The sequence below is a fragment of the Filicampus tigris genome, chromosome 2, assembly GCF_054856515.1.
Source record: "Filicampus tigris isolate MCC_2025a chromosome 2, RoL_Ftig_1.0, whole genome shotgun sequence".
Lineage (NCBI taxonomy): Eukaryota > Metazoa > Chordata > Actinopteri > Syngnathiformes > Syngnathidae > Filicampus > Filicampus tigris.
Window position 1 is genome coordinate 10,998,435 of NC_141218.1, and position 13,455 is coordinate 11,011,889.

The window sequence follows — 13,455 nt, forward strand, 5'->3', positions numbered from 1 at the left end:
AAGGATCTTTGGCTGTGTGAAAGTCACCTGAACTCAATTTTTCCTCCTCCAGCCCCTTCCTGCAGGGATGCTCCCGCCAATGGCAGGAGCCAGCCGGGGATTAACTCCTCAGATTAAAGTGGCCATCTCGGCCTAATCCCGCCATCTGTCAGAGAGCAAGCGACCAGGCACCGCTCTCAACTCCGGGCCAAGAAGGAGGCAGCGGCACCATGGAGGAGACGTACCTCCTCAAGCATCCGGGCGTGAAGAAGAAGATCCTAGCTGGAGGCACTGGCCCGTTGCCTCACTTCCCACCTGGGACTAAGGTACTGGTCACATGACCTACGGGATGTGACCCCTTTTACATCAGGCGTTCTTGACTTTTTTGGGTTCAGGGCAGGGGCGGAGTCATGGGTGGGCCAGATTGAGAGACTGCCCACCCAGTGAGATTCATGAAAAAAAGATATAGTTTAAAAGCTTTTAATCAATTATTATTAAATTATTTTTGAATTTTTGTTTCGTTGTGTTTTTTTTATTTGATTAAATATTAAGAATGGCACATTTGTGGTTGTTTAGGGAAGATCAGTTTGTCATTTTATTTGAATATACGATGTGTCGGGACAGGAGGATTGTGCTCAGTGAGAGAAATATTCAGGCCCACCCTAATTTTTCCAGGCCCACCCATTAGCCATGTTCTGGCTCCGCCCCTGGTGCAGGGAGGATTTTTTTCAAGAATATCTTTATAATCCTAACACTAATTGATGAACCACTTAAATCTCCATGATCCGTTTAATAGAAAAAAAAAATTCCACCGAATTAAACTAAATATATACTTTAAAATGTAAAAAGCACAAACTTTGATCCAATAATGCTATAATATGAACTCGCTATATTCGGAAAAATACATGGCATACAGGTGATTTTAATTTTAAAATAGTGCCCTGGAAGTGTCCATGTAGAATCAAATATTCCGTAACATACAAAGATGGTAGTCTCTCAGTCCAATTGAGATGTGTTTTTTTGCAGAGTTTGCCGCTACCGAGTTTGGCGTTTTAAAGCATTTTGTCACTTGCTGTCGATTGAAAATCGAAATTGAAAACGTCACAGGGCTCAGGTACCATCCAATCAAACAATGACAGACTGACGAATGACGGACGGGAACCTTGGCCGCGGACGGATGACGAATGACGGACCGGCAAAATTGAGTAAAATGCCCACCTCTGCTCATGTGACGTTCACATATATGTATTCCACTTTTTTTTTTCTAAGACCCATCAGAACTTCAGCACCTTGGTTCGCATTCAGCGCAATCGCCTACGCCTTGAAAATGCCTCTTCTCTTCGGATAGTCTGCTGGCGTGGCCACCTTAGAGTGCCTCGTTGTCAGCCATGAGTGCGCACATGTTATCGAGAGAAGGCGGACGATCTTGTTGTTTTTTTTTCCTTTTGAAAGTCCAACATGAACAGCCAGCGTGTGGATAGGAAACTCGCGCAGACTTTAGAGCGCCTCGTTATCGCGATGTCGCGGTGGGATACAGTATATTCCAGCTACCGGAGGCTTTAAATTGATACATTTTCACGACTTAATCACGTACTGTAGTGTCAAGAATTGTAGGCATAAGAAAGATACTAGATGAAGTAGCGTACTACGGTATTTGACAGTTGAGCAGGCTATGGTATTACAGTATATCATATCGGAGTTTTTAATTGAACCAAAGATAGGTTAGGGAGGAATAACTGGTGTATTATATTTGTTTTATTGTCGTGTCAGCCTCCATATATGCGTTGATATACACTGTTTGAAAAAATAATGATATGACATAATAATGAATTGCTAATTATTTTGCGCATCCCCAAATTATGACTCACATACCCCCAGAGGCCTCAAGTTTGAGAACCACAGCTTTAGATGTCAAACATGTTGTTGCGCTGTGTCAAATTTATTTGCCGTCAATTAGATGGTGGTCAAATATTCACGACACGAGGGAATCGTTTGGTGTCTGGCACTGACACACACAAGCAAACATTTGGTCAAGCAAACTGCGACATGTTTAATGGCGGCTCTGTGTTTGTCTCAGTGTCTGTGGGTGTTTCTTTCAGTTTTTTTTTTTTTGTGTGTGGTTGTCCTCATTCTAGTCACATCCAGCTATTGGCACAAAGCCCGGATACCCTGACAAACATTTTTCATGACAGCGCCAGCATGGATTTCCACTCCCGTGCATCTACATTACTGTGTGTGTGTGTGCGTGTGTGTTTGTGACCTACCTGCTGAAGCAGTTCCTAATAGTAAACACTGTTATCACTGTATTATATACTCAGTCAGAATAGCTATAAGTATATGACACGTTCATATTTAGCAAGAGAGTATTGGCTAGGAAGAGCCACACCATTAGGTACACCTGATGTCCAATGAGATCCAGTAGAAAGTGGATAGTTGTTCTTTCTTGCTTGCATGTGATTGTGAAAGATCACATGCAAGCAAAACTCTACAATGAGTTTTATCAACCAATTTACGTGATTGCTCTGATAGGCTGTGTTGTATGATATCACCATCTCACCAATTTATGGTTAAAAATGGGGTTATCTAATGTGAAAAGTGACCATAACCGTGACATTTTTTATGTCTTCGCATCGCAGCTGGTCTTCCATTTCCAGACGCTGCTGGACAACTTTGAGCGCACGGTGGTAGACGACAGCCGACTGGCTGGCAGACCTGCCGAGATCTTTGTGGGCAAGATGTTCAAGTTGGAAGTGTGGGAGACGCTTCTCACGTCCATGCGGGTCGGAGAAGTGGCTGAGTTTTGGTGCGACGCCGTTGTGAGTTGGACGACACACACACGTTACAGTGAAGCCCACAATTGGCACGGGAAAAGGACTGCCACCAATACCAACAAATCTGCGAGTAATTGACCCCGTTCCTAAAGATTTGGAAGTTTGAAAGCACAAGATGGTGGCGTATATCAGAATGAGACTCCTCAACTCACTTTAACATACCTTCTTGACACCAAGATGCCACCAGATGACGTCAAAGCAAGCTGTCATTCACAGATGCTGAACTCGAACATGCAGGAGTTTACTGTATGTTAGACTGTATACTAAATGATGACGGAGTGATTGTCAGTCTATCTATCTATCTATCTATCTATCTATCTATCTATCTATCTATCTATCTATCTATCTATCTATCTATCTATCTATCTATCTATCTATCTATCTATCTACAAACAGCCTTTGCTATCTATCTACACTCTAAAAACAGTTAGGTTAAAAATAACACAATTTGGGGTTCAAAATGGACTGATACACAAATTGGGTCAATTTGATCCACTTTCTTGTATTGTTTTGTACAAAACAGCCCATTTATCACTATCACTATCTATCTATCTATCTATCCACTATCTAGTTAGCTAGCTAGCTAGCTAGCAAAATTGTCAGATAGGCCAGGCCATTAAAATAACACAATTTGGGGTCCAAAATGGACCGATACACAACTTGGGTCAATTTGACCCACTTTCTTTCATTGCTTTGTACAAAACACCCATTTATCACTAGCACTATCCATCACTATTGCTATCACTATCTATCTATCCACTATCTAGCTATCTAGCTAGCTAGCTATCTAGCTATCTAGCTATCTAGCTATCTAGCTAGCTAGCTAACAAAATGGGCAGATAGGCCAGGCCATTAGGCCATTTGTAGATGAGGTTAAAAAAAGAAAATAAGAAAGAAAGAAAATAAGTGAAAATGTATGTAAATTATTGAAAAGTTTATTTTAACAATGAGACAATCATTGATTTTTATTTAATTCACAAAATAAATACACATGTATGTAAATGTTTTTGTAAATGAAATATTTTAGCAAAAACTTTGCAAAAAAGTTTTTTTTTGTTGTAATTTATAATTGCAAATAAAGAACCAATTATTTAATAACATCATTAATCATTTAGATTTATATGCACATTTTTATTTTGAAAATATTTATTTCACTATTTACAAAATTAATCAAATCACTTGAGATAGATACATTTTAAAACATTATGCAAATGACGAATTCATAAAAACATTTTAAATACCCAATTTTAAAGGAGAAAAAAGCGGCTAAATGTAATAATTTCAGTTGGACTTGATTGTTTTTTTTTCTTTGTATCAACTAAAACAGTGATCCTCAATCACCAGTCCACTGCCTGATACATTTGCTACACGGCTGCACACATAGCTTGAACTTCCAAAGTTTGTGACTCAGTATTTTAATCTTTAAAGCAAGTAGTGAGTCTCCTCTCTGACAAGTGTGATCTAAATAAACGTACAATTTATTACATGGCCTTGATAAATGTAAATGCTCAGTGTGCCAGTTTAAAGAATGGAACGGGTTGTGCGTTGCCCGTGGGCCATACTTTGCCCACCCCTGGCATAAATCATGATAATAAAGGTTAAAGCACCTCATCTCGATGCACGCCACATCAACTTATACAACCTGCAGTGTTGTTTTTCCTGGAGCGCTGCACTGACTGAAGCTGCTTTTTGTTTCCGCGCTGTCATTGCGCAGCACACAGGTTTGTACCCCATCGTGTCAAAGGGGATGCGGCTGATTGCTCAAGGCAAAGACCCCCTGGAGGGCCAGAGGCACATGTGCGGCATGGGGAATCTTTTCCACTATCACTCCACTGGCTTCCCGGAGCTAGATGAGCTCATGAGAACGCCGCAGCCGCTCATCTTCATCATGGAGCTGCTACAGGTAAGAAAAATTCATAATATACACCCACAAAACACACCTCTACTTAAAAACAGATAACACACAGATAAAGAAAGCATAGGGAATCAAATGAAATCTTTTACAGTAATTTATAAATCCAGACAATTCTTTTTGGGGTGTGAGGCAGGGACGGAGCCAGAACGTAGCTAATGGGTGGGCCTGGAAAAATCAGGGTGGGCCTGAATATTTCTCTCACTGAGCACAATCCTCCTCTCCCGACACATCGCATATTCAAATAAAAGGACAAACTGAATAATATGAAGTTCAGATCTTCCTTAGACAACCGCAATTATGCCATTTTTAATATTCAATAAAATAAAAAACACAACGAAACACTAATTAAAATTAATTCAATAATAATAATTACTACCCATTTAAAAGTTTTGTTTTTTTCATGAATCCCACTGGGTGGGCCGTCTGTCAATCTGGGTGGGCCTGTGCACATCCAGGCACACCCATGGCTCCGCCCCTGCTGTGAGACACACGAAATAAAATGATATTGCAAAACATTTTAATAAAGTAAAAGAGTAACAATGTTAATATAATAAAATAAAGTAGTAAAAAATTTTGATAAAAATAAAATTGTAATTTTAATCAAGTGAAATAATAACAATTCTAATAAAATAAGACAAGTAGTAAACAATTATAATAAAATTAATTATGTTTAATAAAGTGGTAAACAATTGTAACAAATGAAAATGATAATTTCTACAAAGTAAAAGAGTAAACAATTTTAAGAAAATTAAATTCTGCCAAATAACGGACCTAAAAAAATTGTTTGGGCCCTAGACAAGGCATATCAACAAGAACATTATTCACAAATTCACACTTTTCACATTTAAAGCAGATTAGGACATCCGCACAGAGCAAATAACTTTATCTGCTTCTGAAAAAAAAAAAAAAATCTGTGACAACATATCAGTGTTCTGCAAAACAACACAAAGACAAATAACAGCCAAATGTGTGATGATCTTAAAACTGCTGGGACAAATGTAACCCAAAAAGGGTGAAATGGCTAATCCAGCACTTGGGTCCAAAAGGGACCAAGCCAATGTTGGGTTATTTATACCCAGTGCATTGGGTTGAAGATTTGAACCAGCATGTCGGGCCAAGATTTAGACCCAACAAGGGGTAAAAATTACACATATATAAGTTAAAGCTTCCACAAAATGGGCTACCAAGTTATCAAAACCAATGTTTTCTTTGAACGTTTAGTTAAATTACTTCAACTTCGCAACCAGTTTCAGCTCTTCTGCCCACCCAAATACAATCTCAATGGAGCAAAATAATTAATCCAAGTTTGGGTAAAAGTAATCCAATCTACACAAAATCCACAGCTAACCAGTGAGTGGGTTAGGGAAATGTGTTGTAACTCACCATGTGCGTAATGATGTGACTTTGTCATCAACCCGGCGTACTCACATTGGGCCAATGTGATCCCCTTTCCACTTTAACACGTTCATCCAACCCCTTTCGGCATGTACGACACGATATTCCTCAACATTCACTGATAGCTGTGACTAAAAGTGAACACGCCTCCCCACACACACACACACACACACACCCACACACGCGCACACTCTGCCTCCAAACCCTGTGCTTTGAAGTAAACCCACCAGGGGGGTCCAACAACAGCAGCATCCAAAACAAAAGTTTCACAAGGCTTATCATGTTCGAGCAGGCAATTGTGTGTTCCTATTTAGCACTTTCTTGTATTCGCCCCTGCTGTTTTATTCAGTGGTGGCTTTAGCTGGGAAAAATCATGCTTGACGCCATACCTGAAGAACAACGCCACTTATAAGCACAAAGACAAGAAAACAAACAGGCAAAACAGCCTTTGCTATCTATTTTAAAATGCCACAATTGGAACACATTGCCACACTTAGCGGCCCTCCGCCAAGGCTGACCCAAAAATGAAAGTGTTTTCTCATAATTGGTTGGTCTGTACGTATTTACTGTAGTAAGCCACTTTCTGAGTCATGAAATATTATGGTGGGGTAATTTTCATAATAACTCTCAAAAGCTCATGTATGGTAATCATTGACAAAGACAAAAACAAAGGACACTTTTGCTTTAATTTCAGTTTGTTTTATAAGCCTAAGATTTAGTTTCAGTTAGTTGTGTTTTTTAAAAGCATTTTCTTTTCATTTTGTTGTTTCAAGAGGAAATCAACCCAAACACATTTTTTTTCAAGAATGTGTTCCCAGCAGGCCCACTAGTTGAAACACAGCATTCTGATTAATGTTGTGTTTGTGAAATATGAGTTAAGCAGCAAAATCCACTCCTTTTTAGACATCTCAGGGGGCGGCCATTTTGTCACTTCTGTCGACTGAAAATGACATCACAACTGTTTCAGGGCTCAGGTAACGACCAATCATGACTCAGGTTCAGAAAACAGGTGAGCCATAATTGATCATTATCTGAGCACTGAGCAACTTCGATGTCATTTTCAATCAGCAGAAGTGACAAAATGGCCGCCCCCTGAGCTAGCTAAAAACGGATGGATTTCTTATATTCTACGCAATATTCATCAGAATGCCTTGTTTCAGTTAGTGTGCTTGCCTAGAACATATTCTTGAAAAAAATATGTTTGGGTTGACTTCCCTTGTTTTTGTGTTCTTGAAAAAAAACATGTTCTGCTTGACTTCCCCTTGTTTTTGTTGTTGTTTTTTTCTATTTTTCTTAATGTTGCTAGTTTTTGTTGCTGTTAATTTTCATTACTGTCATCATCTTGGTCCCTACTCCTGGGTCAAGGGACCACTGTTACAGTATGATTCAAAACCCACCAGTTCATGCCCCCGACCTCTCCAGGTGGGCGACCCCATGTCCTACCACAGGGAGTCGTGGATGATGGAGAAGGACGAGAAGCTGAGCACGGTGCCCCTCCTCCACATGCGGGGCAACGCGCTGGTCAAGCAGCGGCAGTTCCGGGAGGCGGCCAGCCAGTACAAGGAGGCCGTGCTGCTGCTTAAAACGGTCCAGTCCAGGGTGAGCGCATGTGGCTGGGAGGCGGCATTTGCGTCATCCTGCAGGGTCCTTTGACAATGCATTTAGGGCTGGGCGAGTACAGATACTGGGTATCGGTATCGGGCCGCTGCATGCCTTTTTTCAGTGTATCGGGCCCTCGCCACAGCAGTCGATAGCAGCCACTGATACCGAGGTTCCCTCTTGTGACAGTTTTACAGGAATCAGGAATTAAGTGGCTTGCATGGCTGATGAAACGTTTTTTCTAAGGGACCTGCATCCGTGTCTCTCATATGCATATTAATTCATGTGACATTTTTAGTACATGTATGTTTATAAGTTTTATATTACCGTATTTTCCGGACTATAAAAGAAGCTACGTTTTTCCTAGGTTTTGCACCATGCTGCTTATATAAAGGTTTTTTTATTCTGTGGATTTTTCTTGGTTTGCACTTCAGTTTTTTTAACAAAGACTAAGAAACTCTGGGAGTTGTCCGTTTTATTTTGCACTTTTGTTAATCACGTGTTAGCCACTTTGCATTTGCAGAGTGAATGTTTTGCCTTTTGTCAGAACTAAACAAAAGGTCTTTCTTTAAAATCATCTGTCATTGGTTTAATAGAAATCTTATGTATCAAGAGTACTACTGGTATCGGTGGCTTGTTATCGGTGAGTACTCAATTGTTGAGTATTCATTGTTATTTGTCAAAAAAAAAAGTGGTATCCAACAGCCCTAATTGATTTGATTGGATGCAAATGGCGTGGGAAGGGTAGGATGGATGGAGCGCAGCTTTGATAAAAGAGCGCCTGCACACGTCTGATATGAAGCATTTGATCAATATTGCAATCAGTGCTGAATCCTCATATCATATTCAAATATGCAGCGGCCCGCTCGCTATTTCATTTTCCCTCCATGCATGCAGGAAATGCCAGGCGACGCCGACTACATGAACTTGGCCCGTATGATCGTCCCCTTGGAGTTGAACTACTGCCAGTGTATGCTGGAGCTGCACGAGTACTACGAGGTGATCGAGCACGCCGGCGAGCTGCTGGACAAGCACAAAGGTGGGTGGCGCGCAAGCTGACGTTCGCCAGGCGGTCCGTCCGATTGCGATAGCGTCGCGTCAGCGGGCGTCAAGCAGCTAGCGCGCATTCACACTTGACTCCAGGCTCCAGGATTTCTTCTCTACTGGGGTCAAAGGGGGGCTGAGAAAACAATATAGAAAATGCTGGAGGAGATCAACTGGGGCTACACAGATTTCTGACAGCGCCCCCAGTGTGGCGCCATCCCTGCATGTACATAAAAATGTAAAAATGAATTTGATTCGCTATCAACTAGGTCACTGTGTGGAGAAGGCAGCGTGACATGACGTCTTCATTTGTTCTTTGCAGACTGCGTGAAGGGTTACTACAAGCGAGCCAAAGCCCACGCCGCCGTGTGGAACGAAAAGGAAGCGCGCCGGGACTTCAACATGGTGGCCCACCTGGACCCCACGCTGGCCTCGCTGGTCCACCGAGAGCTCAGGGCCTTGTCCGAGAGCATGAAGGAGAAGTACTGGCAGGAGAAGGACGCCTACTGGAACAAGCTGGACGTCAAGGACGCTGCTGATGAAAAAGAGGAGGAGGAGGAGGAGGAGGAGTACAAAGTGGATGAGGAAGAAAAGAAGAAGGATGCCCAGGATGCAGATGAAGGCGGGAAGGACGACGGAGGTGATAAGACGGAGGGGAAGGACTGGCAGCAGATGTTACGTCTGGTGATGCTGCTGCAGGAGCAAGGAAATGTCCTGATGAAAGAAAAAGGCTTCCAAGAAGCTTCTACAAAATTCAAGGAGGCCTTGGATTATGTGGACTTCCTTCAAAATAAGGTTGGTGCGACAGTATAGCTTCCCAAAATGCAAATTTACTTTGATGCTCGTATAAAACAACAAGGAACAATTGCAGTTCCACTTTAGTACTGATGTCATTTTTACATGCAAACCTATAATATAAGCATATAACCCTAACGTATAAAACCAATCTATTAATGGGTAATGAACATGATATTGTTGATTGTAATCCGGAGGAGAGGGGGGCATGTTACTTACTTCAGTAGTCGATGCTTGAGTTATGTAAGTAATTGATGGAATCAATAGGATATTCGATTCTAAAAAAGTTTGTTAGTGACAGCACTAGTGACGAATGTAACTTGTAAACCAAGGTTCCACTGTATACATATAGTACCATAAAAAATGAAAGTACTCACCAGGAGCATGGAATTGACGGCCAAACTGAACTAATCACCAGAGTTGGGCATTTTACTGAATTTTGCTGGTCCGCCATTCGTTGACAAACTGAATTGTAATCGTTAGTCCGTCAAAAGTCCGTTGGTCTGTTAGTTGGTCCCACAAAAAAAACGTCAGAAAAACAGGCTAGTGATGATTACAGTGAGGGATGAAAACCCACTTCCGTCAGTCTGATGTTTGTAAAAGGTGTCCCGTCATTTGTCAACAGTCAGCAAACCGGGCATCCGTCACTCTGACGGAATGCCCACCTCTGTTACCCACGTGGTAAATTGCTATTTTCCCTTATTAAAAACATGACAATGTATGAAATATATGAGTCAAGTAAGTTTGGCACATGAAACGAATGAATATTGTAGCTCAAGGTACCACTGTATACAGTAACGTAAAAACTAAGTCTGAACCGATTACCGGTAATCAACTGATATTTGCTCCTTTGAAATAATCAAAAACCTTTTTGTTGTTGGTTTTGTTGTATTTTTTTTTTTTTACACATTAAAAGCATCACAATAGTAGTCAAAGATAATCGACCCATTTTTTTCTGTTGTAAAGTTAAATTCTAAAGGAGAAAGTATTCCAAAATAGTCAATTGTGCTGCCTGTATTTCATATCTTTACTGTAAGGGAGCAAAAAAACATATTTCATACATTATACAGTATAATCGTTTCATTAATCAAACGATTAATCAATTATCAGAATTTGAATTTCGCCAAATATCAGAATCGGCCTAAAAAAAATGCAATTTGTTCTGGCCCTATTAAAAAACGTCTTACATTTTTGGCTGTCTTGATGAAGGCTGAACCTTTGTCTCGTGCCTCTCATTAGGTTGCACGGGTGTGCTTAATATTTTAGCCATGTAGCTTGTACTCCTCTCTTGTTGTTGTTGTTCTTACTAAGGCGCATCAGTGTCTTTTTAAGTATGCAGGCATAGTGAGCCAGCAGCAACGAGGTCCAAAAATAACAACTCAACACAAAGCTATGACGGCGACAGTACTCCCACAAGCAACCTTGCTCTCCATCAGGCCCTCGTCCTCCTCCTCTCGCTCACTTTATCACACCCACCACGCCATCCAATCCCCTCCGAAATCCATCGCGGCTCTTGTTTACTTTTATTTCACCTCACGCCTGACAAACTCCGCTTGGTCAAATATCCTCAGAAGGTGCATCGAGGCGATGAAGACTGGGAGTCTTTGGAGAAAGTGCGCCTGCCACTCACCCTCAACCTGAGCCAGTGCATGCTGGAGCTCCAACACTACCTGCAAGTGGTGCAGCTCAATGACAAGCTTCTGGAAAGCCATCAGGGTAATATGGAAGACTGTGTTTGTGTAAGGGGCGCCGCAGTCAGTGTTTTGATGTAGAAATTGATTTAAGAATATTTTCCTCAGACACATTTATTTGGGGGAGTTGAAATATAAAGATTTCTCGCTCAGCCCACAGCATTGTGTTTGCTTTCATGCGGCTGCAGCGCTTGATCTTGCTGTTTACAAGAGAGAATGTGTCACTCATGTCTTATTGGTTCCCTTGGCAACCACCGGTGGGCACCGCATTCAAAAATCATTTCTTTCTTTATTTCAACAGAGAAAGTTACCTGCTAATTACACTACCGTTCAAAGGTTTGGGGTCACTCGGAAATGTCCTTCCTTTTGAATGAAAAGATTTAGTGTGTTTATGTCTACTGAACCGACAAATACTCAGAGCTGGGCACATGACCCTTTTTTGCCGGTCCGGCCGCGACCCTCCACACTTGACCTGGGTACCCTACCGGCCTAGACCCCCCGCCCTTGTTCATAAAAATTATCACCCCCGGCCCCAAACCGCCCCCCACCCCCCAATAAAAAAAAGCATCTGTGAATGACACCGCTGCGGGAGAGATGCTAACGGCAGAGGCTTATTTAAAGATCATTAGCTGGCTAATTTACAATTCAAACCCGCTGTTGACACGCTTCAAACATGCTTCAAACACGCTTCAAACGCACCACTAGTACTTACCCAGCTGCGGGTGCTTACTTTCATTGCGAGCCCTGGGGTTGGTTTTGTCGTATTGTATAATTATTTGGGTCCAACAGGCGGTAGCAGGTCGCAATCAACAAGTTACTTATTTATTTTCCACGCTTCCACTCCTTCACACTTCCAGGCTTTCAAAATAAAAGCGTACCAAGAATACCAATACACAGCAGGTTTGCTACGGCGTATTTCCGGAGCGAAGAAAGAAAGGGAGAGACAGAGAGAGAGAGAGAGGTGAATTAGAGCGAGGTTCGTTAATTTCAATGAAAAAGTCCTGCTGTGTTGCTTGTTAAAGTAGGAAAGACGCCAAAGGAAGTGCATGAACTCCACCTTGATGTGCCAGCGTCATCCTTGAGTGCTGCGCGCAGCATAATATACTCCCGGACACAAGTTTGTTTTGAAACAGTTACGTTCCAAGTCGGGGGGCGTCGCTTCAAAAAGACAGCGACAACAATGGATATCGTCACTGCTACAACCATAAAGGGACCGAGATGACTATACGATGCATTTAATTGTATTGCGAAAACGATCTATAATTTTTTTTAATTTGTCATCCCCCAACCCCCCGCCCTAAAAATGGCCCAGCTCTGCAAATACTGTACAACTTTAGCACCTTCCAAAAGCAAACAACTGCAACAGGTGGAAATGAATCGGCGCGCAATTTACCTTCATGGATCACACTCTCCATTCGGCACTGAAGCCTTACAAAGATCCATTTCAACAAAATAGAGACATACTCAAATATATTTAACCGAACTCTTTTCACTTGTTATTGTTTAAAAAAATATCCAGAACCTTGTATGTCCAAATATGGTCAATTTGATATTTTTTCACAAATCAATACTATTAGTCTGTCCTCACGTTGTCTTATTTTTACGCATGAACTACTGTAAAGTGTTAAAAAAAAATCTTGAGAACGAATGTATTAACTCTCTTGGACTGTCGCCGAAGTGTTGTAAAATTCCAATTCTTCCCTCACACTGTGGGAGCTGCGCAACATAATATCGCCACAAGTTTGAAAGTCTGTTTTTTGGACACAACAAGCGAAAATGATTTGGCTAGGTAGGCCTCTTTTGTGGCGTTTCTGTAGCTGAAAAATAATACAGATGTGGCGCCTCAAAACAATGTTTTGCTGAGGGGTGACAGTTTTTATGTGTGTTATGTGAGAGTTGTTATGTGTGTGTGTGGGCCAATCGGCAGGGTTGTGAGTGTGATTTGCCGACTCAAATTTGTCACTGTCCCTGTGCTCGATCATCTTTACTTCAGGTCACTTCAAGGCGCTCTACCAGCGTGCTCGGGCGCACGCCGCCTTGTGCAACGAGGACGAAGCTCGGCGGGACTTGGCCGCCGTGGAGAAGCTGGACCCCCAGTTCAAGCCGTTCGTCCGCCAGGAGCTGAAGAAGCTGGGCGAGAACCTCCGCAGCATGCACGCCCACCAGAACAAGACCTACTGGGATGCCACGCAGGAGAAGTGGGGGC

The 13,455-nt window shown here is 41.9% G+C and overlaps 1 protein-coding gene across 1 annotated transcript in view; it reads left to right on the top strand.

Moving 5' to 3' along the window:
* Window positions 1–147: 147 nt before the first annotated feature.
* LOC147151366 (aryl-hydrocarbon-interacting protein-like 1) overlaps window positions 148–13,455 on the top strand; it is a 13,899-nt gene continuing 591 nt past the window's right edge. Inside the window, exons 1-8 of the mRNA XM_086021716.1 lie at window positions 148–305; window positions 2,616–2,795; window positions 4,525–4,713; window positions 7,543–7,719; window positions 8,617–8,758; window positions 9,086–9,558; window positions 11,130–11,274; window positions 13,243–13,455. The exon at window positions 13,243–13,455 is cut by the window's right edge and continues 591 nt beyond it. Of these exons, the coding sequence (XP_085877842.1) occupies window positions 210–305; window positions 2,616–2,795; window positions 4,525–4,713; window positions 7,543–7,719; window positions 8,617–8,758; window positions 9,086–9,558; window positions 11,130–11,274; window positions 13,243–13,455 (1,615 nt within the window). The 5' untranslated portion in view covers window positions 148–209. The remainder of the gene's footprint in view (window positions 306–2,615; window positions 2,796–4,524; window positions 4,714–7,542; window positions 7,720–8,616; window positions 8,759–9,085; window positions 9,559–11,129; window positions 11,275–13,242) is intronic.